This window comes from Stenella coeruleoalba (assembly GCF_951394435.1).
Source record: "Stenella coeruleoalba genome assembly, chromosome: 12".
Lineage (NCBI taxonomy): Eukaryota > Metazoa > Chordata > Mammalia > Artiodactyla > Delphinidae > Stenella > Stenella coeruleoalba.
This window is the reverse complement of record NC_137158.1, coordinates 59,960,241-59,986,073: the sequence shown is the minus strand read 5'-3', so window position 1 is coordinate 59,986,073 and position 25,833 is coordinate 59,960,241. Positions and strand designations below refer to the sequence as shown.

At 36.2% G+C, this 25,833-nt stretch overlaps 1 protein-coding gene across 3 annotated transcripts in view; it reads right to left on the bottom strand.

The window, feature by feature from the left end:
• Positions 1-25,833, bottom strand: part of LOC307195648 (uncharacterized protein) — a 278,036-nt gene that overhangs the window by 194,891 nt on the left and 57,312 nt on the right. For all 3 annotated transcript variants that reach the window (XR_013830901.1, XR_013830902.1, XM_079939951.1), the window contains one exon: positions 9,606-9,660. Coding sequence is in view for 1 of the 3 variants with exons in the window: in XM_079939951.1 (XP_079796077.1) it covers positions 9,606-9,660 (55 nt within the window). In the remaining 2 variants the exon portion in view is untranslated. The remainder of the gene's footprint in view (positions 1-9,605; positions 9,661-25,833) is intronic.

The window sequence follows — 25,833 nt, the reverse complement described above, 5'->3', positions numbered from 1 at the left end:
TGAAAAAGTGGACACAAGTCTCTTTATAAGTAAAATAATAATAACAATAAAAATGGAAAAGTCTCTTCACTCTTCACTTTTACAAAAGACCATGAGTGGAATAGTGTTTTATAAACGCATCCTACTTTCATATCCCTCAGGTCACAGAGACCTCTAAAGGAGGCTTTAAACCGATACGAATAAATAAATAATCTCTTGGCCAAAATTTGGTAGTTCTTTCGCTTTTATTTTTAAGTGGAACAGAAAAGCATTGAAGTTGAAATGATTATAGGTTAATGCTTTTAGAGTGAAAATAAGAAAAAATTTCTGAGTAGTGAGAGAGGAAAAAGATCATTTTTCCAGTTTTTTATCTTCATTTTTAATTGGACCAATGTATATAATATAAACTAATTAAGGGAACTTGCAGAACCGTACTAACAGCTTTTATTATTGTTAATCATTAGTATTTAAATAGCACTACAGATTCTATGTATTGTTATACTGTACCTAGGTCTTCCAGCCATTTCTGATTGGGAATGACCCATTCCAGTCATCAGGATAAAAGTCAGCTATGGCAACCAGCATTCTCTATGTGTTTATGTGGTTTTGAATATTTATATGCATTTGGGAAAAATTCTCTCAAATTTGCTCTAAATCAACTCACACTCAAAAGATGAGGTTTTTTTAAGACTGCACTTCATGCTGATACTCATAATTAGCACAGTTAGAGACAAAATTGTGAGGAGATAGTTTGATTTTTTCATGCTACTTCACTATGCCCCTGTACTCCTCTTTCTCTTTTACCTTAATAAAAATATTTAAAAGTAAACTTCCAGGCAATTATATTTGCAACTAAGGGGAAACTTCTGGTACCATGCATTCAGGTAAGGAATACATTGTTATCTAATCAGATTTTTGGATTGTAGATTTAGGAATATTTTCCATGATATTTATTTGGATCAGAGAGAGAATTTAGAGATACTGTATTCGTTTATTTATTTAGATCATAAAGAGACCCAAGCCCAGCCCCTTCATTTTATTGATTGTATGACTGTTGAATGTATGAATCATGACTTGAGTCCTAGTTCTAAATGAAACAGCTATATAGAAGGGCTGCCTAAGTGCAATCATATCGTAGCATCAACATAAAATTGAAACGAATTAACTAATTTTCTAATCTATTACATCTCCTGCTATATGGGTGAGGGCAGCCAGACCAGAACTTGCACCAACATCTCTAGGGTCAACATACTAGTGTAATTTGCATGCAATGAATCATGGCAAAGCTGTGAACTGCAACACCTCTAAGGAAACCTTAGGAAAAGGGAGTCCCCCTTCACAGGCTATGAAAACAAAGCTGGAGCTTTTGCAGTCAGTGAGGACACTGCTCTCACTGCAGGGGAGTATGATATCCCTCCACACTCCTATAGCTGGAAGATCAAGGCTCCAGCCCAAGGTTCTGGACTGCACTTTGAAAGGAGTCTTCTTCCAGGATCCAGTCCCCTTGGGTGGCCCAGGCAGTAACAGAAAAGAGACCAAGAGCATCCCCACATACGAGGCGACTAAAGGATCATTGCAGGTATTTACCTAGATAGATATCATTGCCTTTAACCCTTACCTAAAAGGAAGCTTTAGTCTTCATAAAGTAAATGAGTTAATGGGTAATTCTTTTTATATTGAATAATCCTATAATAAATATAAGTAATTTGAAACGGTTCTCTCTAGTCAGTTTTATTAATTAAATGGAAACGAGTGAAATAAATATAATGTGGTTAATGGTAAATCTGAGGCTCCTGAAGCCTTGAAAAGACCCAAGGGATTTCAACCTGACTTGCCTGAATATCACACACATAGCAGAGCACACACTAAAACCCCAATTACTTGCTTCCCAATTCAGGCTGCTTTCTACTCCACCACACTGCATCCTGTAAAAATGTTTCCTCATTGCTAAGATGAAATTACATAAATTACAAACACATAATTTTAATTGGAATTCAGTGAGTGAAAATATTTTCTAGAAGATCAAGTTGAGGCTTTCCCATGATTATTTTATTATGGCATCCAAATTTTATTTATCACATCATGTAAGAAGCTTCCACCAAAATATGAACACTAAGTAAATTTAAATTTATTTTTGACAGATCTAACCAGAATTTCACTAGTGAAAAGTAGTGAGCTAAAATGATGAAATATTAATATTGCCTTTCATATAAAACCATACTTCCTTGATTCTAAATTACATTTCAATGTCTTGAAATCAGAATGTGTCTTAAAATCTATGTGTTCACTGTCACGCACAAAAATATATTTAAATCAATGATTACAATACAGTAAATGTAAAAATGACAATCTGCTAAGCCATTAAATTTGAACCCAACTATAAAACAAATGAAGCCTCATATCTGAGATCCTGAAAAAGTTCCTATAGCTGCAGACAAAGAGTTTAAATTTCTCATTTAAAAAAATTAATCATTATTCTCTTTGTGTCCTTAATGTCATCCCGAGTCGATGAAGGAAGTTGAGGTAGTCAATGTAGAATATATCTCACATGTTTTTCCACTGCAGTCTTTTTTCTTTCTAGTCATAATTCTAATGTTGATTTATAGAATTACAGAAGATGTCCCTCAGGTCCCACTGAAGAAAGCCTACTTATTTTTCTCTTCAGCACACTCTGGTCTCATTATCTTTTGGAATTCATAGCCTGGCTCCTGGACATACTCAGAAACCACTCGATGCTAGTGGTGTTGTTATAGACCAAAATCAGAAGAGGCAATCAATAAATCTCCCAATGCTGAGAAAAGAGAGGCCACTCATTTTTTTAAGTTGGGTTTGGACTCATTTCCAAGTATCACCTCCCTGGAAGCTACAAGAGATGATTACAAAAAGAGAGAGAGAAAAAAAACCCATCCAGCTACATGTAGTCACTCCCCTTCCCCTATTAAAATAGTCTCCAATGCTTTTCTCCCCATCCCAAACTTTTCTTGCCACAAATTCCCCCTTGGCTAGGGGAAGTGTCCTAACATCTCTAGATTTTATCTTTTCCTCATCTTTCTCTCCAAAGTGGATTATATGGGACAAGTCTAATGATGGCATGAAATGAAGGAATGGAAAGAGAGGAAAAATGTGAGCTCAGATGAATTATTTCTTGACACTTCCCTGCTCATTATGCTGCCTTTTCTCCAGCACCGCCATCTGGTCTACCACGCTATGCCCCAAGCCAGTCCTCTCTTAGCCTGCTCTGCCCCTGAAATGAAAAGCCTGGCACCATCAAGTCTACTTTTCCATTCTAATCCTTTATGAACCTAAAGTGTTATCAATATGAGACTTTGTCTCCCCTTTAAGATCTAGGAGGATACGGGAGAAGCTTTTTCATACCCTTTATGTTATGCCTTGTTCTAAGTAAAAGAAAAACAAAACCAAAAATCTGAATGGGGCTGAGGAAATTGGAGAGCATTTACACACACCCACACAACACACCCACACACACACTCACACACACACCCACACACACACAGTCTTAAACATAGTGATAGATTTTGCAATTCTATTAAAAGAATGCTCCATTTCAGGAGCTTAATATATTTGAAAGGCCCTTCTGAGGGAGGCTGAAGACTTAATAAAAACAACTCAGCCTTTACTAAGTGGCAGAATCATCACCACTTGGGCGTATTATGCTCTCAAGTCAGGACAGGTTTAATTCTTGACTCTTCTATTTGCTATCACTGTGATCCTTAGAAAAGTTATTTCATTTTCCTGTGCCCCGATTTTAATAATCTGTGAAAGATGGTACCTACCTAATATGGTTATTAAAGAGGAACAACTGAATTAATACACACTGAGCACTCAGAACTGTATCTGGCACATGGCAAGCATACAACAAATACTATTATCATTATCTAAAACATTTCTACAGGGATTTCCCTGGTGGTACAGTGAAGAGCCTGTGCGCCGCGACGAAAGAGCTCGCGTGCCTCAGCAAAGATCCTGCATACCGCAACTAAGACCTGACGCAGCCAAAAATAAATTAAATAAATAAATAAATCTTAAAAAATAAAACATTTCTACATAGGCGGCAAATTTCCAAACATCCTTATGAACTGGAATCTGTACACAAATTGGTGACTCCTGTAAATTCATTTGCCAGGAAATTTTAGGAATATATCCAGTTTGTATTGAGTAGAATGATAGAGTGCTTATGCACAGCTAATGAACGGTAAGAAAGAAGCTTGACTTCTAAAGCTAGGATTTTAATTTCACACAATATATCTTTGGAGGGCCAAAACACGGAATTAACTTTCAGGGGATTATGTGTAGTGTTTCCCTCTGAAAATATTGAGAAAGGAATAACTAATTCTCTTTCCTGGATAACTTAGTCACCTGCTTAAAGGCAGACTCTTAAACAAGTGAATCTTATGAAGTCCCTTTGAGTCCTGTTATTCTGTTTTTATACAGGGTTTAGTAATCAGGCTCTTAAGAGGATATCTCTATAGCCTTCCCTGTTTTGAGGCCTCATGAAGGCTTTCTTCAGTTCACCCTCCCTCTACCTAATACAATTTTTCAGGGAATGGATAACATTTCAACATCAGAAGTGACTCATGGCTTCCAGGGCCTCTTGTGGTTAATACTGTATGATCTTGCTGTGGTGGGCCGGGCCCAGGCCTCTGTAACTAGGTGATACGGTGAGGAGACCACTGTACTATCTTAACTGGTGTACAGCAAGGAATCCTTTATATGGCAGTAGATTCTGTGAGTGTGAATGGGTCCCTCTCCCAGGCTGCTGGTACAAAAGGTAGGAGTCTGCATTAACCCATTCAAAGGGGTTAATGAAAAAGGGGCAGTTTCATTGCCCTCGTGACCTAGTGGGTTGCTGTCAAGGCTGCACTGACCCCTCCATTGACCCTCTGCTATGTCACATGAGGGAGCATTAAAGACACAGTCTATTCACTGTGTCCTTCTCTGTTAAATATCCTGTTAAATATACTTCTTGGTTTAAGAGTAAACCAAAGGGAAAGAATTCGAACAAATGGAGTTCTTCTAACCCAAACTGACTTTTTGTTAGCGTGTCATAATTCACTTACTATTTGGTGTTAAGAATGGATTTGACATTATGCCAGTCCAACCAGATACATTCACTATGGTCTGTTTGGGTTTCAAAACTAACATATATGCCAATCCCTGCTCCTCCCACCCCCAAGGCCATTTCAATAACACCTGAACAATATTGACAAGAAGAGAGCTAGCCAAAGCAAGTTATTATGTTTCTATAATCCAGGCTCCTTTTGTGATGTTTAAGGACCGCTCTTTTTCTCCAATAACACCAAAATGCAAACTCAGTTATTAGAAACCATTGTCTTCTTTTAATGTGAGAACCTCTCTAATTCGATGGAAACCCCCCCGCCTCCCGCAATATATCATGTATTTAAGCTGTAACCATGGGCCAAATTCTATAAAGGATATAATATCCTAGTATTACCTACCCGGTTCACATCTACACTGCCACTGGCTGTAAGAACACCTGATAATTTTCTGCACTTGAAGGTGATCGAATGAAAAAATCCTTCCCATCAAGACTGTTAAGTCCAGGCCAGCAATATCTCCTGGAGAACACTTGTTCAGGTTACATTTTACCATTGCAATGATAGCATTAAGGGGATACAGCACAGAAAAAAACGTCAATCCTAAAAATGCCACAAATTCCCAGAGAATCAGAGCGCCTGCCTATTTACCACCTGACAGTCATAGCCTGTGACAGCCTAGAGCCTGTCCCTTCGGTCATGCCTTGGACCATTAGCTGCCTGTGTCCCTGAAATTAGCCTATGAAAGGGGCATCACGCTCACAACGCACGGGGCAGATCCAAATTAAATCTCTATTGAGACCCGAAGTGGAACATTCTGAACCCCCTCCTCTTCCCTCAACTCTTTCCCCTTTTAAAATTGCCAGAACAGTAACAAAAAACTGCTTCCTTGGTATTAGTTCATGTTGTCCCTCTGGCTCTTCTCTTCCCCTCCACCTACTCACCAAGTCTAAAACACTAGGGAACGCTGGCCTCAAGGGTGCTAGTCTGTTCCCTTAGAGGCTATTTCTTTACAAGGCAGTAGAGTACAGAGGGCATGCCTTTGCTGCTTACCTTGGCAACCATGAATTGCTGAATGCTGTTCTCATGAATGCGAGTCATTCACTGCCATCTGGATATGCCCACAGGTATAAACATTTTTTCATGAAAGGACCAGGGAATACACATTACATCAATAAATCTCTTGAATGACAAACAAAGTCATCCCATATGTTGGAACAGCCATATCACATTAAAATGAATATAAGACTCTAATGGTATTGCTTCCAGACAAGGTCAAATTAAATGTTCGGTGTAGACCTCCTTCAGCCTTATCAGACAAACAGCATGAGTCAGGTTAGGGAATGAAATATGAAGAAGGGGGTAGAACTGTAAAACGGAAGACCACTGAGTTTGACCCAAGAATAAATATACTACCTTGAAGAGTCTAGGAGAGCTTATTCATTTCTCACTAGCATTTCTCTAGGTGGAAACCAAGAGTAGGAATTTTTTCCCTTGGGTTGGTGAAATAAGATTGGCATTTACTCCATTCAAAGGCATTTTTATGTTCTTCATAGACAAACATTACAGATGAAATTCTTAACATATTTATAAGAACACAGACCTTGTACTTCACTGGGGGTCAGAGGTGGGGAAGAGGGTGTAACAAGGGCTCTCTTATGTTTTCCTGTAAACAAAGTTGCTATGAACCTTGGAATTCAGTCATATTCAGCCTTAAACTTCAATTCTTCCATGTGTCTACTTTTTTATTTGGATGTTGTTACACTTTGGTGTAAAACACTTTAATAATTTACTAGTTTCTCATATATGATGTCTTTTATACATCTATATCATATTCATTCATACACACACACAAACAGAAGGAAAATAAATAATTCTAGTCACACCCAAGCTTATATACTCAAAATAAAATTTCTCCCATCAACCAAGACTTCCCATGGAAAGAGATGAGGGGAGAGAAATCGTAGCCAAAAAACAGTTGGGATATTTCTATTACTACAAAAAATGGGCACAGGGAAGGAAAAGCCAAGAATGGTGGGCAGGGGACAAGCAGGTGTCAGAGTTTTCCTAATTTTGCCACTTTTGAAGAAGACACATCTTCTAAAAATCATTAGGGCCAATGAAAGAACCAGGGAGAGAGCCAGGTAAATTTCTACAAAAATTACATCACTCCTAACACCCCTGCCATGACCACTGATTAATCTGGTCTGGTCTCAAACAAGACTTGGGATGGAATTGGGAACTCTGGAACTACATAGCCTCTTGCCATAACAAGAAGTGATATATATAATTTTTTCCTTCCTTGGTGATAAAGTTTTCCAGTTCCGTAAAAACCTTTGTTTACCAGATATAAAAGTGTTCACTTTTAAGCTGTTAAGTTGACCTTGAGCTTTTTCCTCTCTCCCTTCCCCCTCTGCCTTTTGCCCTTAAAAGTTCAGAGTGTCTCCAACAGTAACTGTTACATTCTGTCTAGCAAGCCTGGACTGCGACAGTGATCTAACCTCTTGGAAAAAACATGGAGTTCACCCAAAAAATGAGAGAGACATTCTCTTGCCCCAGTGCCAGCTTGCAGTTTTCAAAGCTCTGGGACAGACCTCATGAATGGCTTGGGGCTGTAGCACGTAAGGTGGCAGCGCCAACGCAAACACTGAAAGCACTTTAGCAGGTATAAACAGCGGCCATACACCAGGCCAGGCCCCAGAAGGCAGGCAGTGAAGGGGGAGAAGCCAGGCCACGGGCCCCTGCCTGTGTCACTCTCCTTAAGCTTTCTCCTGTGTCTGGGGACACGTGGAAAAAGAGAAACTTCCCAGTTGGACTGAAAATTGAGGAAATCACAAGTCTCACATTAAGGGAATATAGAAATAGCTTTCCTCTTGGAAAGAGAAAAGTCTTGCTGATGTGTGTACACTTACACACACACACACACACACACACACACACAAAACATCTTTGCAGCAAGTCGCCTATAATCGCCTATAATCATTTTGATTTGCTTGAACGCAGCAAAACTCACCTTTGATAGGTTATGTGAAAAATAAAACCATTTCTTTCTCCTTTGGAGATTTTGCTCACTGGCCTGCAAATATTCTCAGCGTCCACACTTCAAGGACCAACCACACTCTTTTAAAACATATTTGGCTTTCAGTATATTAACAGCAATTGGCTGGCCTCAAGCTTTCAACACCGACACAGTCATTAATCTCAGTGGTTCTGATTCAGGATGTATGATTGTGCATTTGGAGAACAAAAGGGAATGCCCCCCCGCTCAAAGAGAAGGTCATCCAGCTTTCTGAACGTGAAGGTACATGAAGGGCATTACCTCTGCCCCCTAAAATTTTTAAGCTGGACTATCAACCATTATAGACGTTACTCACTTACATAACAATTTTCTAACAAGATTCCCCTGAGTTTATTAGCTAATCTATCTTCTTGTAAGGGACCTATTTATTTTTAAGTTTATACTTCTTTATACTTTACCCTATTTTATTTTTAATTGCAGTTCACTCAATAAACTTTGTTTTGATAGCAATCAAATAGTTGTTTTTCACAAACCACTCGCTCAACTAGCGTTTGTTGCTATTACAGACACGAGTAATTTATATCTCTATCAACAAATAACATAAAATCTCTTTGGAAAAACAAACTTCAAAATTTGCCAAACTCCCTAAACCACTCAAGTATTGTTTTCATTAACTGTCATTAAAATATCTATGGAAGCACATATTGTGTTCTGAATTCTCTGCTGAATTTTATGGGGGTACAAGTCACAGAAAGCGTGGTCCATGCTCAAAGGGATTCACCCACCTACCTGGGTAGATTAAAACATGTTTCATCACATGTTCCATGTTTTATATTTGGAAACTGAGACTTACATGAAATGAGCATTTCTCTAAAAGCCACAAAATCACAGTGAATGTTGTAACTAACAACTAATAGAGTGTACAACATGACTAATATAATCAACACTGCTGCATGTTATATATGAAAGTTGTGAAGAGAGTAAATTCTGAGTTCTCATCACAAGGAAAAAGATATTTTTCTTCTTTTATTTTATATTTCTATGAGATGATTGGTGTTCACTAAATTTATCGTGGTAATCATTTCATGAGGTATGTAAGTCAAATCGTTATGCTGTACACCTTACACTTATACAGTGCTGCATTTTAATGATATCTCCATAAAAGTGGAAGAAGAAAAAATAAAACTGATCTGAAATAAAACCCATCTGATGCTGAAGAAAAAAAACAAATGATAGGTATGTGTGTAGATATTTGCCACTCAAATTACAAATGACAGGATGGGACTTGCCCAAATTTGAAAAACTGTGTAGGGCCATTCAAACTATGATGATTTAGCTGTGACTAGAGCTCAGTAGAAGAAATAAACTTTTGTCCATGTGGGGACTGGCCTCTGTCCTTCTAAGTTAGCAAAATTCGAACATGTATAAAGTACTTCATAATAGGCTTGTTTCTTTTTTAATTATATTGATTAATTTAGCAGTAACTTGTCCCTAACAACACTAATAAACCTTCATAATAAAGTGACCCTTACCTTGGATTCAAACACTCCTGGATGACTTCTCAAATCCTGATGAAGCCATTTGGACCTTAAAATAAAAAGGTTTAGTGTAATGAGATTTTTTTTCTATTTGTAGATATACAGAGGTAATCAACTTTATGCAACTCTGAAAGATACTTGTCTTTCTGATATATTTGTAAATTTTTAAAAATTCACACTTAATAGGCTCACTCATTTGTTGTATAATTGATTTAGTTACAGCGTGGAGCCAGCCTTAGAGATCCCATTTTAGCGAAATTAAATGTGTAATACATTATGTTAGTAAGTCACGTGCTCTCAACAAAGAGTGGGAGGATAGAAGGAATACAATAAGTGGTATCCTGCTTTTTACTTGGCTTTCTCTGTTGCCCAAGTCCTCTGGGATCCGGTTGGGAATCTAGATTTATTGAGTCCAACCTATATCAAGCATTTTGGGAGCTTGTTGACATATCTCTTTAATTGCTCATAATAGAGCTATCCTTATGTGTATCGTTATCTTCCTATTTTAGATGTAGAAACAGATTCAGAAAGTATCATTTTCAGTATCATACTGCCAGTAAGTGATGAAGCCAGAATTCCAAGCTGGTTATTCTAAGAGCTGAGGTCTTTCCAACATATTGTGCTCAATTCTTTACTCTAAACTTTGATATGCTCACATATACCATGGCTGTAGTATAAAAATTCATCAGCTACTAGCAAAAAACACCATGTTAAGGATGAAACATTAAAGCCATTCCCATTAAAGACAGGAAAAGACATAGACATATGTTATCAACATGGTTATTCAACACTACTCAGGAGGTCCTGGCTAATGCAAAAAGATGGCAAAGAAAGAAGCATACACATAGCAGAGACAAGTTACTTTTGCAGACATTATGATTATACATCAAGAAAATTTATGAGATTCAAATAAGAAATTCATTTCAGTAAGCTACTCATGTTTGAGAAAAATTTTTTATAGTCTTTAATTTTTTAATACAATTTTTAAAGCCTACTTTAAAGTTATTACAAAATATTGGCTGTATTCCCCGCATTGTACAATACATCCTCGAGACTATCTTTCACCCAACAGTTTGTACCTCTCACTTCCCCACCCCTGTATTGACCCTCTGGCCCACCCCCAACTGGTAACCGCTAGTTTCCTCTCTATATCTGTGAGTCTGCTTCTTTTCCGCTGTTGAACTAGCTTGTATTTTTTAGATTCCACATATAAGTGATATCATACAGTATTTGTCTTTCTGCGACTTATTTCACTCAGCATAAGATAAATATTTTTAACAGTTAACAGTTTTTCTTTTCATACTAAAAATAACTGGTTACTGGAATAACTGGAAAATTTTCATTCACACTAGAAAAAATAATTTAAATGACTAGAAATAGGCTCAGCATAAATGGTGTAAGACTTATATGAAAAAAAAAGAGCTATATAAAACATTAATGAATCACACACAAAAAGACCTGAATAAATGGGGATACCTTGTTCCTGGATACAAGGCCTCATTATTATAAAAATATAAATTGCCTCCAAATTAATCTATAAATGCAATGAATTCCCCATAAGACTGTAGATGATACTTGACAAGTTGGTTCTAAACTTCATTTAAAAATAAAACACATAAGAAAAGTGGAGATAACTTTTTAAGAATAAACATTATTTTTAAAACTCACAGTAAATAAAATAGTGTTATATTAGCAGAGAAGTAGTCAAGTAGGTCAGAACAGAATATATACAAATAGAGCCATGGCTAAAATATAATGTGGTATATGATAAAGAGGACATTTCAGTTCAATATAGAAAGGACAGAAGTAGCTATTCCAACAAATTATTGGGGCAGAATATAGTCTTTATCAGCCCAACAGAAAAATGAGTGAAAAATATGATCAGACAACTCACAGACATAGTAATACAAATAGGGGAAAAGGTAGTAAATTATATAGCAGTTTTAACACATGTACAAAAATGAATTTTGGAGGTCAAAGAACTTTATGTAAAATAAGACGTGTAAAATCAATAGGAGAAAATGAAGGAAAAAAATATATATAATCTTAGAGTAGGGAAGCCCTCTTACCTAAGATGTATATTAAAAAGCAATAAAGAAAAAGACTGACTTTACTGTATCAACCATAAGACTTCTGTATGGCAAAAGATATCATATACAATATTAAAAGACAATGGACAGATATTTTGGGGTGGCATATTTTACTCGGCTTCACATGGATGTATGCCAATTTGCTTATGTGTTCCTCTATTGAGGGACATTCTGATTTCTTCAAGATTTTAGCCATTATGAGTAGAGCTGCTGTGCATAACTGCATCTTTGTTTGCATTTGGACATAGATTTTCAAAGAAGTTGCCTAAATAGTGGAAGCACGATTGTTGGATCCCAAGGTAATCCACAGGATCCAAGATATGGTAGCTACTAATATAGTCTTCCCACAGTGCATCTTAATACCGTGTGGACTCCTACAAGGGAAATAAGTATCACCACTTTGGGTGAACTTAGTTTAGTCTCAGATTTACCTGATGGTCACAACTCACTGTTCCTGCAGAACCCAGAGATTTCTCCTTGAAGAAAAGGTTCTGGAAAAATAGGAGGGATAAATAAAGAATACAGCTTATTCCTGCCTTGTGCTGATGCCCAAGAGGGTGATGAGAGGTCTTGGTGCTCCAGCCTGGTGTCAGGCCTGAGCCCCTGAGGTGGGAGAGCTGAGTTCAGGACACTGGACAACCAGAGTCCTCCCAGCCCCATGTAGTATCAATCGATGAGAGCTTTCCCAGAGATCTCCATCTCAATGATAAGACCCAGCTCCACTCAATGACCAGCAAGCTCCAGTGCTGGACACCCCATGCCAAACAACTAGCAAGACAGGAACACAACTCTGTCCATTAGCAGAGAAGCTGCCTAAAATAATAAGGTCACAGACACCCCAAAACACACCACCAGACTCGGTCCTGCCCACCAGAAAGACAAGATCCAGCCTCATCCACTAGAACACAGGCACCAGTCCCCTCCACCAGGAAGCCTACCCAACCCACTGAACGAACCTTACCCACTAGGGGCAGACACCAAAAACAATGGGAACTATGAACCTGCAGCCTGAGAAAAGGAAACCCTAAAACACAGTAAGTTAAGCAAAATGGGAAGATAGAGAAATATGTAGCAGATGAAGGAGCAAGGTAAAAACTGACCAGACCAAATAAATGAAGAGGAAATAGGTAGTTTACCTGAAAAAGAATTCAGAGTAATGACAGTAAAGATGATCCAAAATCTTGGAAATAGAATGGAGAAAATACAAGAAACATTTGACAAGGACCTAGAAGAACTAAAGAGCAAACAAACAATGATGAACAACACAATAAATAAAACTAAAAATTCTCTAGAAGGAATCAATAGCAGAGTAACTGAGACAGAAGAACGGATAAGGGACCTTGAAGATAAAATAGTGGAAACAGCTACCACAGAGCAGAATAAAGGAAAAAGAATGAAAAGAATTGAGGACAGTCTCAGAGACCTCTGGGACAAGATTAAACGCACCAACATTTGAATTATAGGAGTCCCAGAAGAAGAAGAGAAAAAGAAAGGGTCTAAGAAAATATTTGAAGAGATTATAGTTGAAAACTTCCCTAACATGGGAAAAGAAATAGTCAATCAAGTCCAGGAAGCACAGAGAGTCCCATACAGGATAAATCCAAGGAGAAACATGCCAAAACATATTAAGCAAACTATCAAATATTCAATACAAAGACAAAAATATTAAAAACAGCAAGAGAAAAGCAACAAATAAGATACAAGGGAATCCCCATAAGGTTAACAGCTGATCTTTCAGCAGAAACTGCAAGCCAGAAGGGAGTGGCAGCACATATTTAAGGTGATGAAAGGGAAAAACCTACAACCAAGATTACTCTACCCAGCACAGATCTCATTCAGATTCGACAGAGAAATTAAAATCGTTACAGACAAGTAAAAATTAAGAGAATTCAGCATCATCAAACCAGCTTTAAAACAAATGCTAAAGGAACTTCAGTGGGCAGAAAACACAGGAGAAGGAAAAGACCTACAAAAACAAACCCAAAACAATTAAGAAAATGGCAATAGGAACATACATATCCATAATTACCTTAAATGTTAATGGATTAAATGCTCCAACCAAAAGACACAGACTGGCTGAATGGATACAAAAACAAGACCCATATATATGCTGTCTACAAGAGACCCACTTCAGACCTAGGGACACATACAGACTGAAAGTGAGGGCATGGAAAAAGAACTTCCATGCAAATGGAAATCAAATGAAAGGTGGAGTAGCACTTCTCATATCAGACAAAATAGACTTTAAAATAAAGACTATTACAAGAGACAAAGAAGGACACTACATAATGATCAAGGGATCAATCCAAGAAGAAGATATAACAATTGTAAATATTTATGCACCCAACGTAGGAGCACCTCAACATAAGGCAAATGCTAACAGCCATAAAAGGGGAAATTGACAGTAACACAATAATAGTAGGGGACTTTAACACCCCTCTTTCACCAAAGGACAGATCATCCAAAATGAAAATAAATAAGGAAACACAAGCTTTAAATGACACATTAAACATGATGGACTTAATTGATATTTATAGGACATTCCATCCAAAAACAACAGAATACACTTTCTTCTCAAGTGCTCATGCAACATTCTCCAGGATAGGCCATATCTTGGGTCACAAATCAAGCCTTGGTAAATTTAAGAAAATTAAAATTGTATCACGTATCTTTTCTCACCAAAATGCTATGAGACTAGACATCAATTACAGGAAAATATCTGTAAAAAATACAAACACGTGGAGGCTAAACAATATGCTACTAAATAACCAAGAGATCACTGAGGAAATCAAACACCTAGAAACAAATGACAATGAAAACATGACGACCCAAAACCAATGGGATTCAGCAAAAGCAGTTCTAAGAGGGAAGTATATAGCAATACAATCCTACTTCAAGAAACAAGAAATATCTCAAAAAAACAATCTAATATTACACCTAAAGAAATTAGAGAAAGAAGAAAAAAAAAACCCACAGTTAGCAGAAGGAAAGAAATCATAAAGATCACATCAGAAATAAATGAAAAAGAAATGAAGGAAACAATAGAAAAGATCAATAAAACGGGAAGATGATTCTTTGAGAAGATAAACAAAATTGATAAACCATTGGCCACACTCATCAAGAAAAAAAGGGAGAAGACTCAGATCAACAGAATTAGAAATGAAAAAGAAGTAACAACTGCCACTGCAGAAATACAAAGAATCATGAGAGTTACTACAAGCAACTCTATGCCAATAAAACAGACAACCTGGAAGAAATGGACAAATTCTTAGAAAAGCACAACCTTCCAAGACTGAACCAGGAAGAAATAGAAAATATAAACAAACCAATCACAAGCACTGAAATTGAAACTGTAATTAAAAATTTTCCAACAAACAAAAGCCCAGGACCAGACGGCTTCTTAGGTGAATTCTATCAAACATTTAGAAAAGAGCTAACACCTATCTTTCTCAAACTCTTCCAAAATATAGCACAGGGAGGAACACTCCCAAACACATTCTACGAGGCCACTATCACCCTGATACCAAAACCAGAAAAAGATGTCACAAGAAAAGAAAACTACAGGCCAATATCACTGATGAACATAGATGTAAAAATCCTCAACAAAATACTAGCAAACAGAATCCAACAGCACATTAAAAGCATATGAGGGGCTTCCCTGGTGGCGCAGTGGTTGAGAGTCCGCCTGCCGATGCAGGGCACACGGGTTCGTGCCCCGGTCCGGGAAGATCCCACATGCCGCGGAGCGGCTGGGCTCGTGAGCCATGGCCGCTGAGCCTGCACGTCCGGAGCCTGTGCTCCGCAACGGGAGGGGCCACAGCAGTGAGGGGCCCGCGTAACGCCACAAAAAAAAAAAAAAAAAAAAGCATATGATATACCATGATCAAGTGGGGTTTATCCCAGGAATGCAAGGATTCTTCAATATACACAAATCAATCAATGTGATACACCAAATGAACAAACAGAAGGATAAAATCCATATGATCATTTCAATAGATGCAGAAAAAGCTTTGGACAAAATTCAACACCCATTTATGATAAAAACCCTCCAGAAAGTAGGCATAGAGGAAACTTACCTCAACATAATAAAGGCCATATATGACAAACACACAGCCAACATCATTCTCAATGGTGAAAAACTGAAAAAATTTCCACTAAGATCAGGAACAAGACAAGGCTGCCCACTCTCACCACTATTATTCAACATAGTTTTGGAAGTTTTAGCCACAGCAATCAGAGAAGAAAAAGAAATGAAAGGGATCCAGATCAGAAAAGAAGTAAAGCTGTGACTGTTCGCAGATAACATGATACTATACATAGAGAATCCTAAAGATGTTACCAAAAAACTACTAGAGCTAATCAATGAATTTAGTAAAGTAGTAGGATACAAAGTCAATGCACAGATATCTCTTGCATTCCTATAGACTAATGATGAAAACTCTGAAAGAGAAATTAAGGAAACACTCCCATTTACCACTGCAATAAAAAGAATATAATACCTAGGAATAAACCTACCTAAGGAGACAATAGATCTGTATGCAGAAAACTATAAGACTCTGATGAAAGAAATTCAAGATGATACAAACAGATGGAGAGATATACCATATTCTTGGATTGGAAGAATCAACATTGTGAAAATGACTATACTACCCAAAAATGATCTACAGATTCAATGCAATCCCTATCAAACCACCAACGGCATTTTTCACAGAACTAGAACAAACAATTTCACAACTTGTATGGAAACACAAAAGACCCCAAAGAACCAAAGCAATCTTGGGAAAGAATAACAGAGTTGGAGGAATCAGGCTTCCTGACTTCTGACTATACTACAAAGCTACAGTAATCAAGACAGTATGGTACTGGCACAAAAACATAAATATAGATCAATGGAACAAGATAGAAAGCCCAGAGGTAAACCCATGCACATATGGTCACCTTATCTTTGATAAAGGAGGCAAGAATATACAATGGAGAAAAGACAGCCTCTTCAATAAGTGGTGCTGGGAAAACTGGACAGGTACATGTAACAGAATGCAATTAGAACACTCCCTAACACCATACACAAAACTAAACCCAAAATGGATTGAAGACCTAAATGTAAGGCCAGACACTATAAAACTCTTAGAGGAAAACATAGGCAGAACACTCTATGACATAAATCACAGCAAGATCCTTTTGGACCCATCTCCTAGAGAAATTGAAATAAAAACAAAAATAAACAAATGGAACCTAATGAAACTTAAAATCTTTTGCACAGTAAAGGAAACCATAAACAAGATGAAAGACAACCCTCAGAATGGGAGAAAATATTTGCAAATGAAGCAACTGACAAAGGATTAATCTCCAAAATATACAAGTAGCTTATGCAGCTCAATATCAAAAAAACAAACAACCCAATCCAAAAATGGGCAGAAGACCTAAATAGATTCTCCAAAGAAGATATACAGATTGCCAAGAAACCATGAAAGGGTGCTCAACATCACTAATCATTAGAGAAATGCAAATCAAAACTACAATAAGGTAAAACTTCACACTAGTCAGAATGGCCATCATCAAGAAATCTACAAACTATGCTGGAGAGGTTTTGGAGAAAAGGGAACCCTCTTGCACGTTGGTGGAAATCTAAATTGATACAGCCACTATGGAGAACAATATGGAGGTTCCTTCAAAAACTAAAAATAGAACTACCAACAACCCAGCAGTCCCACTACTGGGCATATAACCTCAGGAAACCATAATTCAAAAAGAGTCATGTACCACAATGTTCACTGCAGCTCTATTTACAATAGCCAGGATATGGAAGCAACCTAAGTGTCCATTGACCGATGAATGGATAAAGAAGATGTGGCACATACATACAATGGAATATTACTCAGCCATAAAAAGAAATGACATTGAGTTATTTGTAGTGAGGTGGATGGGCCTAGAGTCTGTCATACAGAGTGAAGTAAGTCAGAATGAAAAAAACAAATAGTGTATGCTAAAACATATATATGGAATCTAAAAAAAAAAAATGGTTCTGAATAACCTAGGTGCAGGACAGGAATAAAGATGCAGACGTAAAGAATGGACTTGAGGACATGGGGAGGGGGAAGGGTAAACTGGGACAAAGTGAGAGAGTGGCATGGACATATATATACTACCAAATGTAAAATTGATAGCTAGTGGGAAGCAGCCACATAGCACAGGGAGATCAGCTCGGTGCTTTGTGACCACCTAGAAGCGTGGGATAGGGAGGGTGGGAGGGAGATGTAAGAGGGAGGAGATATGGGGATATATGTATATGCATAGCTGATTCACTTGTTATAAAGCAGAAACTAACACACCATTGTAAAGCAATTATATTCCAATAAAGATGTTAAAAAAATTAAATTAAATTAAAAAAAGACAATGGACAGCATGAGGAAAAATAATTATATATATTAAAGATAAAATGTTAATACTCAAAATGTATAGTGAAAATCAACAGGACCAAATCAATGAGACAAATTGAATAGTTAAAACAACGACAAAAACAGAAAAATAGGCAAAGGTTATAAACTGACTTTTTACTGACACGGAAATGCAAATTATGAAATGAATAAGTAAAGCTGTTCAACCATACTATAAACATTAAAATTAAAGTAAAAACAACTACCAGATTATTTTTCTTTTTCTCTGAATGGGTAGAAGTTTTAATGATAATCCTCTTGACTGTATAAGGAGGTAGAGCTATGTCTATTATTGCCTTAGGAGTATAAAATGGGATTGACTTCCTCAAGGATAATGTGATAATAGTTTGAAAATTCAAATGTGTATATCCTTGAACCCATCAACCTGCTTTTTGGTAGCTTCCCTCTTAAAAAAATGTGAACAAAAGTATGTCTCAAAGTTTCAGGACAATTTTGTTGTAATATTGAAAAATTGCAATAACCTAAAGGTCCATCAACAGGTTAACCATCAGATAAATAAAGTACACCTATACAATGGAACTCCCAGTGGCAAATAAAAGGAATGAAAAGGATATTTCTGTATGGGCATGGACAGATCTCAAAATAGAGACGTTGAAGAAAAATACATGCCGTGTATCATTCAAGTTTTTTTAAAAGAAAATTTTTTTAAAAATTAGATGAGTAGTATAAAGAAGGCTATACATCTCTGAAACAATGGAAAATATATATATTGGTCTCTGCCTCTGGTTCCTGACACAGAGCTCTCAAATCCCTTGGAACTTCCTGGGTGATAGGAGACTCTCTTGTTCTAACGAGACAACTCTTGGTGTGCTCCTGCATAGCTTCAGGATGGGCGCTGGTCACCAGAAAAATCAAACCATGATTAGAAGTTTGGTACTTTCAGCCTCCCCTGCCCGCCCCCACCCATCCTCCAAAAGGGAAGAGTGCTAAGTTTGAGTTAATGATCAATCATGCCTAGATGATGAAGGCTCCATAAAAATCCCCAAAGTACAGGGTTCAGAGAACTTCCAGGAGGGTGAATACATCCACATGCTGGGTGGGTGGCACACCCCAACTCCACAGGGGCAGAAACGACTATGCTTGGGACACTTCTGGACCTCACCCCAGGTACCTCTTCATCTGGCCATTCATCTGTATCCTTTACTATATCCTTTTTAATAAACCAGTAAACATAAGTAAATGTTTCTCTGAGTTCTGTGAGCCATTCTAGCAAATTATTAAATCCAAGGAGGGGGTCCTGGGAATCCCAATTTATAGCTGGTCAGTCAGAAGCACAGGTGAAAACTTCGACTTGTGACTAAAGTCTGAAGTAGGGTAGGTAGTCATGGGACCCATCCCTTAACCTATGGGATCTGCGCTAACTCTGCTTAGTGTCAGAATTTAACTGAATTGTGGTACACCCAATTAGTATCACAGAATTGCTTTGTGTGAGACAAACGCCACACATTTGGGGGTCAGAAATAAAGTATCCTGTAAGTAGAGGAAGAAACAGAGTTTTTCCAAGACAACATCAAACTGGAAAAGGACTGGGATATTTAGAAAAGGGGGCCAATATTAGTATTATTTGACTCTTTTACCAAAAAATAGTTACATAGATAATGTTTTTAAAGGTTTAATGTTAATTCTCCACAAATCAACCAAAAATGCAGTGCAATACCAAACAAAATTCCATTTGTTTTCTTTTTAGAACTTGACAATTGATCATCTGGAAAAAAAACACTGAAAATGCAGCCAACACATTTTTGTAAAAGAGTAATGAGGGACAGCTTGTTTACCAAGCCTCAAAAATGTACTATAATTTAAAATAATCAAGACAGTTTGGTATTGATTCAGGAAAAGGCTGGTAGATCAAAGGAATATTATAGAGAGTCTGAAAACAGATCCATGCATATTAGTTGGGACCTTCTTGGTTACAAGTAGCATGCTAATTGTTTAAGCAAAACAAAAAATGCATCAAGAAAACAAATTAAAAAATGCAAAAAACAATCCACGTACACACATAATCCCAGCAGCATTACTTACAATTACCCAAAGGTGGAAGCAATCCAAGTGTCCATCAGCAGATAAATGGATACACAAAATGTGGTATGTTCATATAATGGAATATTAGTCAGCCTTAAAAAGGAAGTACATTCTGACACATGTACAGCATAGATAAACCTTGAAGACATTATGCCAAGTGAAATAAGCCAGTCACAGGAAGACAAATACTATATGATTCCATTTACATAAGATATCTAGAATAGTCATATCGATACAGACAGAAAGTAGAATCATGGCTACCAGGGGCTGGGGGCATGAGGGAATAGGAATTATTGTTCAAGGGGGAGGGAGTTTCAGTTTGGAAGATGAAAAAAATTTCTAGAGATGGATAGTGGTGACGGTTGCACAGCAATGAATATACTGAATGCCACTGAGCTATACATTTAAAAATGGGTAAATTTTATGTTATATATATTTCACCATAATAAAAAATCCATAGGAAAAGTAGATGCAGCTGGGATTACTGAATAACTGGAATCAAGAAATCCAGCATAGCCCACTCTCTCTTTCCACGCCTTTTCACTGCATTTCTCTGCATACTGATTTCATCTTCACTACAAAATACATTTTCCCACATGGTAGAAAGTACAGATGTCAAGTAGTGCCTGAGTTTATACTCAGAGCTTTAAATTTTCTCTGGTTCCAAGCACAAAACCTCAGAGAAGGGACTCATCGACACAACTCCAATCAGGTACCCACACCTGAACCAACTAAATATGGCCTAAAGGGTAGAGTCACAGTGAACCAAGATGATGGCTGCCATATAACTGATGGATACAGTATGATAACTTTTTGGCCATCAAACTAGCAAATAATAAAAAGGTAGCTAACAACCAGACTTGATAAAAGTGTACAGAAACATCTACTTCTGACCATGATGGAGTACTTTGCATCAGACCAATACTTGTACCAAGATAATCTAGATAAGACTGATAAAATGTATCTGAAAACAGCTTGAAGGTGTCACAAATCAGCCAATACTTGGTGCGGGGATCTGAGGTCAAGCTGAAAGTTGTGATAAAAAGATGTTCCCATTCTGATAGAGCTGATGAGACAAGCATTGGAGTTCAGAGCTATCAAGGAAAATAGAATTTGAGGATCTAAGACTCCTGAAAAGAGGGAAAATCAGATAAGCAGAAAGATGATGAATGGAATTAAACTATTTTAGGTTCCTTACATTTTCCACAGTGTGGTAATGTCATAGCTCTATTAAGTTAAGGATGAATGTTGTAAGTTCTAGGCTAACTTCAAAGAGAATAACAAAAGGCATAAATAGCTTGCTAAAAAGGCAAAACATGATATAGTTCATCTTAAAAGGTGATAAAAGAGAAAAAAGCAAAGGACCATTAAAAAAAAAAGAAAGAAAAATGGCATTATAGTAGATTTAAACCCAGATATATTGGTAATTTTATTAAAAGTAAATAAACTAAATATTCTAATTCATGATAAAGAGTGTCAAATGATTTTAAAGTTCAGCTATATACTGTTTAAAAGACATGTCTTAAATAAAGGACACAAAAAGGATAAAATAAAAGGATGAAAAAGACATTACCATGAAAAAGTTAAGCAATGAAAGTTGGTGTATTGATATTAATATTAAATGGACAAAGATGTTAAAAGAAGCAGAATTATTTCAAATAGAAGCTATAATTTATAATGATAATCCAAAGCAAGATAAAACAATCAAAATATTTGCATGCACCTGGTAACATAGGCTCAATATATGTAAAGCAAAAACTTCAAATAGAAATAAGAAGGGAAATAGACAAATCCACAATAATATATGCCGATTTTAAACACCTCTTTCAATAACTGATTTAAAAAACTGACAAAATAATAGAGATAGAGACTGTAATGACAGGATCAGCAATTTGGAATGTCAACAGAACACTCTACACAACAATTGCGAGATATATATTCTTTTCAACCGCAAATGGAACATTCCCCCAAATTTACTATATTCTCAGCCATAAAGCAAGTCTCAAAGTTTTAAAGGGATAATATCATGCCAACATGTTTATTGACCATAGTAAAGAACAATTTATTATTATATACTAGCAGAAAACATATATTTGCTAAGAGAGTAGAACTTATATGTTCTCATCAAAAAAAAAAAAGATAAATATGTGAGGTGATGGATGTGTTAATTAACAAGAAGGGGGGAATCCTTTCACAATGCATACATATATCAAATCACCACAATGTACACTTTAAATATCTTACGATTTTATTTGTATTATATATGTCAAGAAAGCTGAAATTTTAAAAATATGTTAAATGTATAAAATATTTAATGTAAAATATAAATAACATTGAATATATATCTAAGAATAAACAAAATGAAATATATCCAAGACCTCTACTACCTCTACTACTTCAAGACCTATGTACCATGTCATAGACTAGAGGACTCAATCCTGTCAAACTGCAAATTCTCTCAAAGTGAGTAAATACATTCATGTAATCTCAATCAAAATCCAAGAAGGATTTGCTGTGGCAATTGCTAAGCTTATTTTAAATTGCACGTGGAAAAACAAAAGGCCAGGGGTAGCAAAGACAATCTTGTAGAATAAAAAAGTAGAGGGCCTGCACTCCTGGATATGAGGACTTGTTATCAAGTATATGGTTTTGGCCAAAAGACAAATAAATCAACTAATAAGCAGAATAGTCCAGAAAAACAAATCTATACGATCATCTGATTTACAACAAAGATGCCACTGTAGCACTTTTCAATAAATAGTGCAGTAAATTGACTCTATGTGGGGAAATACGAGTATGGACTGCTTTCTTACACCACGTAAAATCAATTTATAATGGATTATAAATCTAACGAAGGAAAGCTAAATGACAAAGCTTCTAGTAAAAACATAGAGAATGCCTTCACAGCCTTGGGTAGGCCAAGATTCCTTAAGCAAGACACAAAAGACACTAATTATAAAGGAAAAGGTTGAATAGGCAGAGTTCATTAAAATTAAGAACTTGCTTATTTAAAGATGTGATAAAGAGAAAAATATCTCTAATTGTATATATTAAGAGGAATTATATATATAAAGAGACACATAACCAGAAAAAGAAAAACTCCTACTAAAATAAATAAGAAAAAAACAAGCTAATTTTTAAAATGGGCATAAGACTTGAAAAAGTACTTCATAAAACAGGACATCCAAAAGACTGATAATCATACAAAAACGTGTTAAGCTTCATTAATTATCAGGAAAATACAGTTAAAACCGCAATGATATACCTCTACACACCCATCAGAATGACCAAACTTTGAAAATTAATAATACCAAGAATGGGCCATGACGTACAACTGGTACTAGCATACATTGTTGTCATTGTGATAAATTGGCATAACTTGGGAAACTTTTAAAGCTAAATGTACACCTACTTTATGAACGAGCAATTCTGCTCTGAGGTAACTCTCCAACAGAAACACGTGTGTGTATATCATGTTTATGTTATGTAAAGATAAATTATGTGTGTATCTATATACATATATATATACATACACACATACACCAAAAGGCATGCAGAAGAATCAAAATAGTTTAACTTGTAACAAACATAAAACAGGCAAACACATAAAATGTCCATAAAAAGTACAATGGATAATTTACAGTATAGTCTAAAAGAGAGTAATAGAGATGTTAGAACCATTGATATCTGCAACGATATGAATGGTCATAATCATCTAATACAAACATAATGTTGAGTGAAAGAAGCTATATATAACAGTGCAAAACTAATCCACCGTTGATAGAAGGAAGATAGTGCTTAACTTTGGGGTGGGAATGGCAAATAATGACTGGGTCATGACTCAAGGGAAGTGTTCTCAGATGGAAATGTACTCTGACTTGATCTGGTGTTGGTTACACATATGGATTCACTTTGTTGAGTCAATACTTATCAAGTGCATTATTTTTCTATATGAATATTATGCTACTATTTAAAAGTTTAAATAGTGTGGGGAAAAAATATTCTTTATTCACTGATGAAGGGAGTATGACTTGGTAGAATCTTTTTCGAGGGCAATTTGGTAATATTTATCAGCTGAATAATTTCATTTCTAGGAGTTTGTCACACAGTCATATTCACTAGTAATAAAGAAAATAAACAGAATAATAAATAAGTACTTTTTGAAGCACTTATGTGTCATGTACTCTTTTGACACTTTAAATGTAATAGTGTATTTGTTTATTAATACCAATAAGCCTATGAGATTGGTGATGTTATCCCATTGTATAGAGGTGTGAAGAGCAGCATTACTTACAATAGTAAAAATTAGAAATGTGAATAATTTCATCAATGATAAAATAAATATTAGCTCATCCATAGAGTAAAATGAGTGAGGTAAATATATATGGAAATAGGTGCATAATTTACCAACAAAATAAACACAGAGGCTAAAATGACTATATTAAAACTCACTTTGTTTTAAAAACTAAAGACAAACACACATACCCACAGGTAGAGATAAACCTGAAAGGATACAAATTGAACTACTAAATTTGGTTATCTCTGGGAGGTGGGATTGTGGGGAGGACGTGTTCTTTGTAGTTTATGCATTTCTCTGTTGATAAAATGTTTTACATGAGCATGTATATGACTAGGAAAAGCCATTCTCTATCAAAAGTAGTAATAGTAATAATAATTCTCCATTTTTCCATTCTTGATCTCAGTCAAAACTCAAAGTAATATAAATAAATTCAAGAAAATAACTTATCTTAAAATGTATCTAATAAGGAATAATGGGAATATATTCTAGCACTCCTGCGTCTAAATCCCTTCACATTTTTTTCAGCCAAAGCTTAAGTGATCTTTAAATCCTTTTACTCTTAACACCAACCAACACCAAAAAATGTGTGTGGTATGAATATTTTGATATCCTCTTTATGAGAAAACTATGTCTATATTTCTTGCTTCCTTGTTGGTGATACTGAATGGAATCTTTAATTCGCAAGATTTAAAAGTAGACTTTGTGAAACAACCCAAGTGTAAAAACTATTAGTGGCAACAGCATTTGCTAAATACTGACATCTGATGGTGTGAAAGATCAAGTTTAGCAGCTTTGAGGTATCTAATTCTAAAAATGAAGGTATATGGAACAAAAGTAAGAAGTTCTTGGCACCCCTAGGTCAATAGAACTTCTGACAGAACTGCTGGTTTTCACCCTTACCGAACTAAAAAGGCATGTTTTGGAAGAGTTGGATTTCGAAATAAGTGGGCCAAATTACAAGACATAAACAGTATATTTATATGTACACAAAGAATTTACGGAAATCCATAGCCAGGAGAAATGCATTTTACAAAATGTTTAAAATCTCTCTCTCACTTTTTCTCCCTCTCTTTCATTATGGCCTTCTGATTAAACAATTCAGCAAAAAGATTGATTACAAGCCCTTTAGTAATTGTCCCTAAAAGGCCAGAACACTCTGGCAAAAAAAGCAGAATGAAAAGAACAAGAAAAAAGAAAGAAATGAAAACAAACAAGGGACTTAAAGGAACTGTGAGCATCCAAACCCTGGCATTAGATTTGGCAACAGGTGAATTTTCTTTGGAGGGTGTTAATTTTGTAAGTCAAAGCTATTAAAACCTGACTTCCCGTTTCAGGTCTGGAAGGCATAATGCACA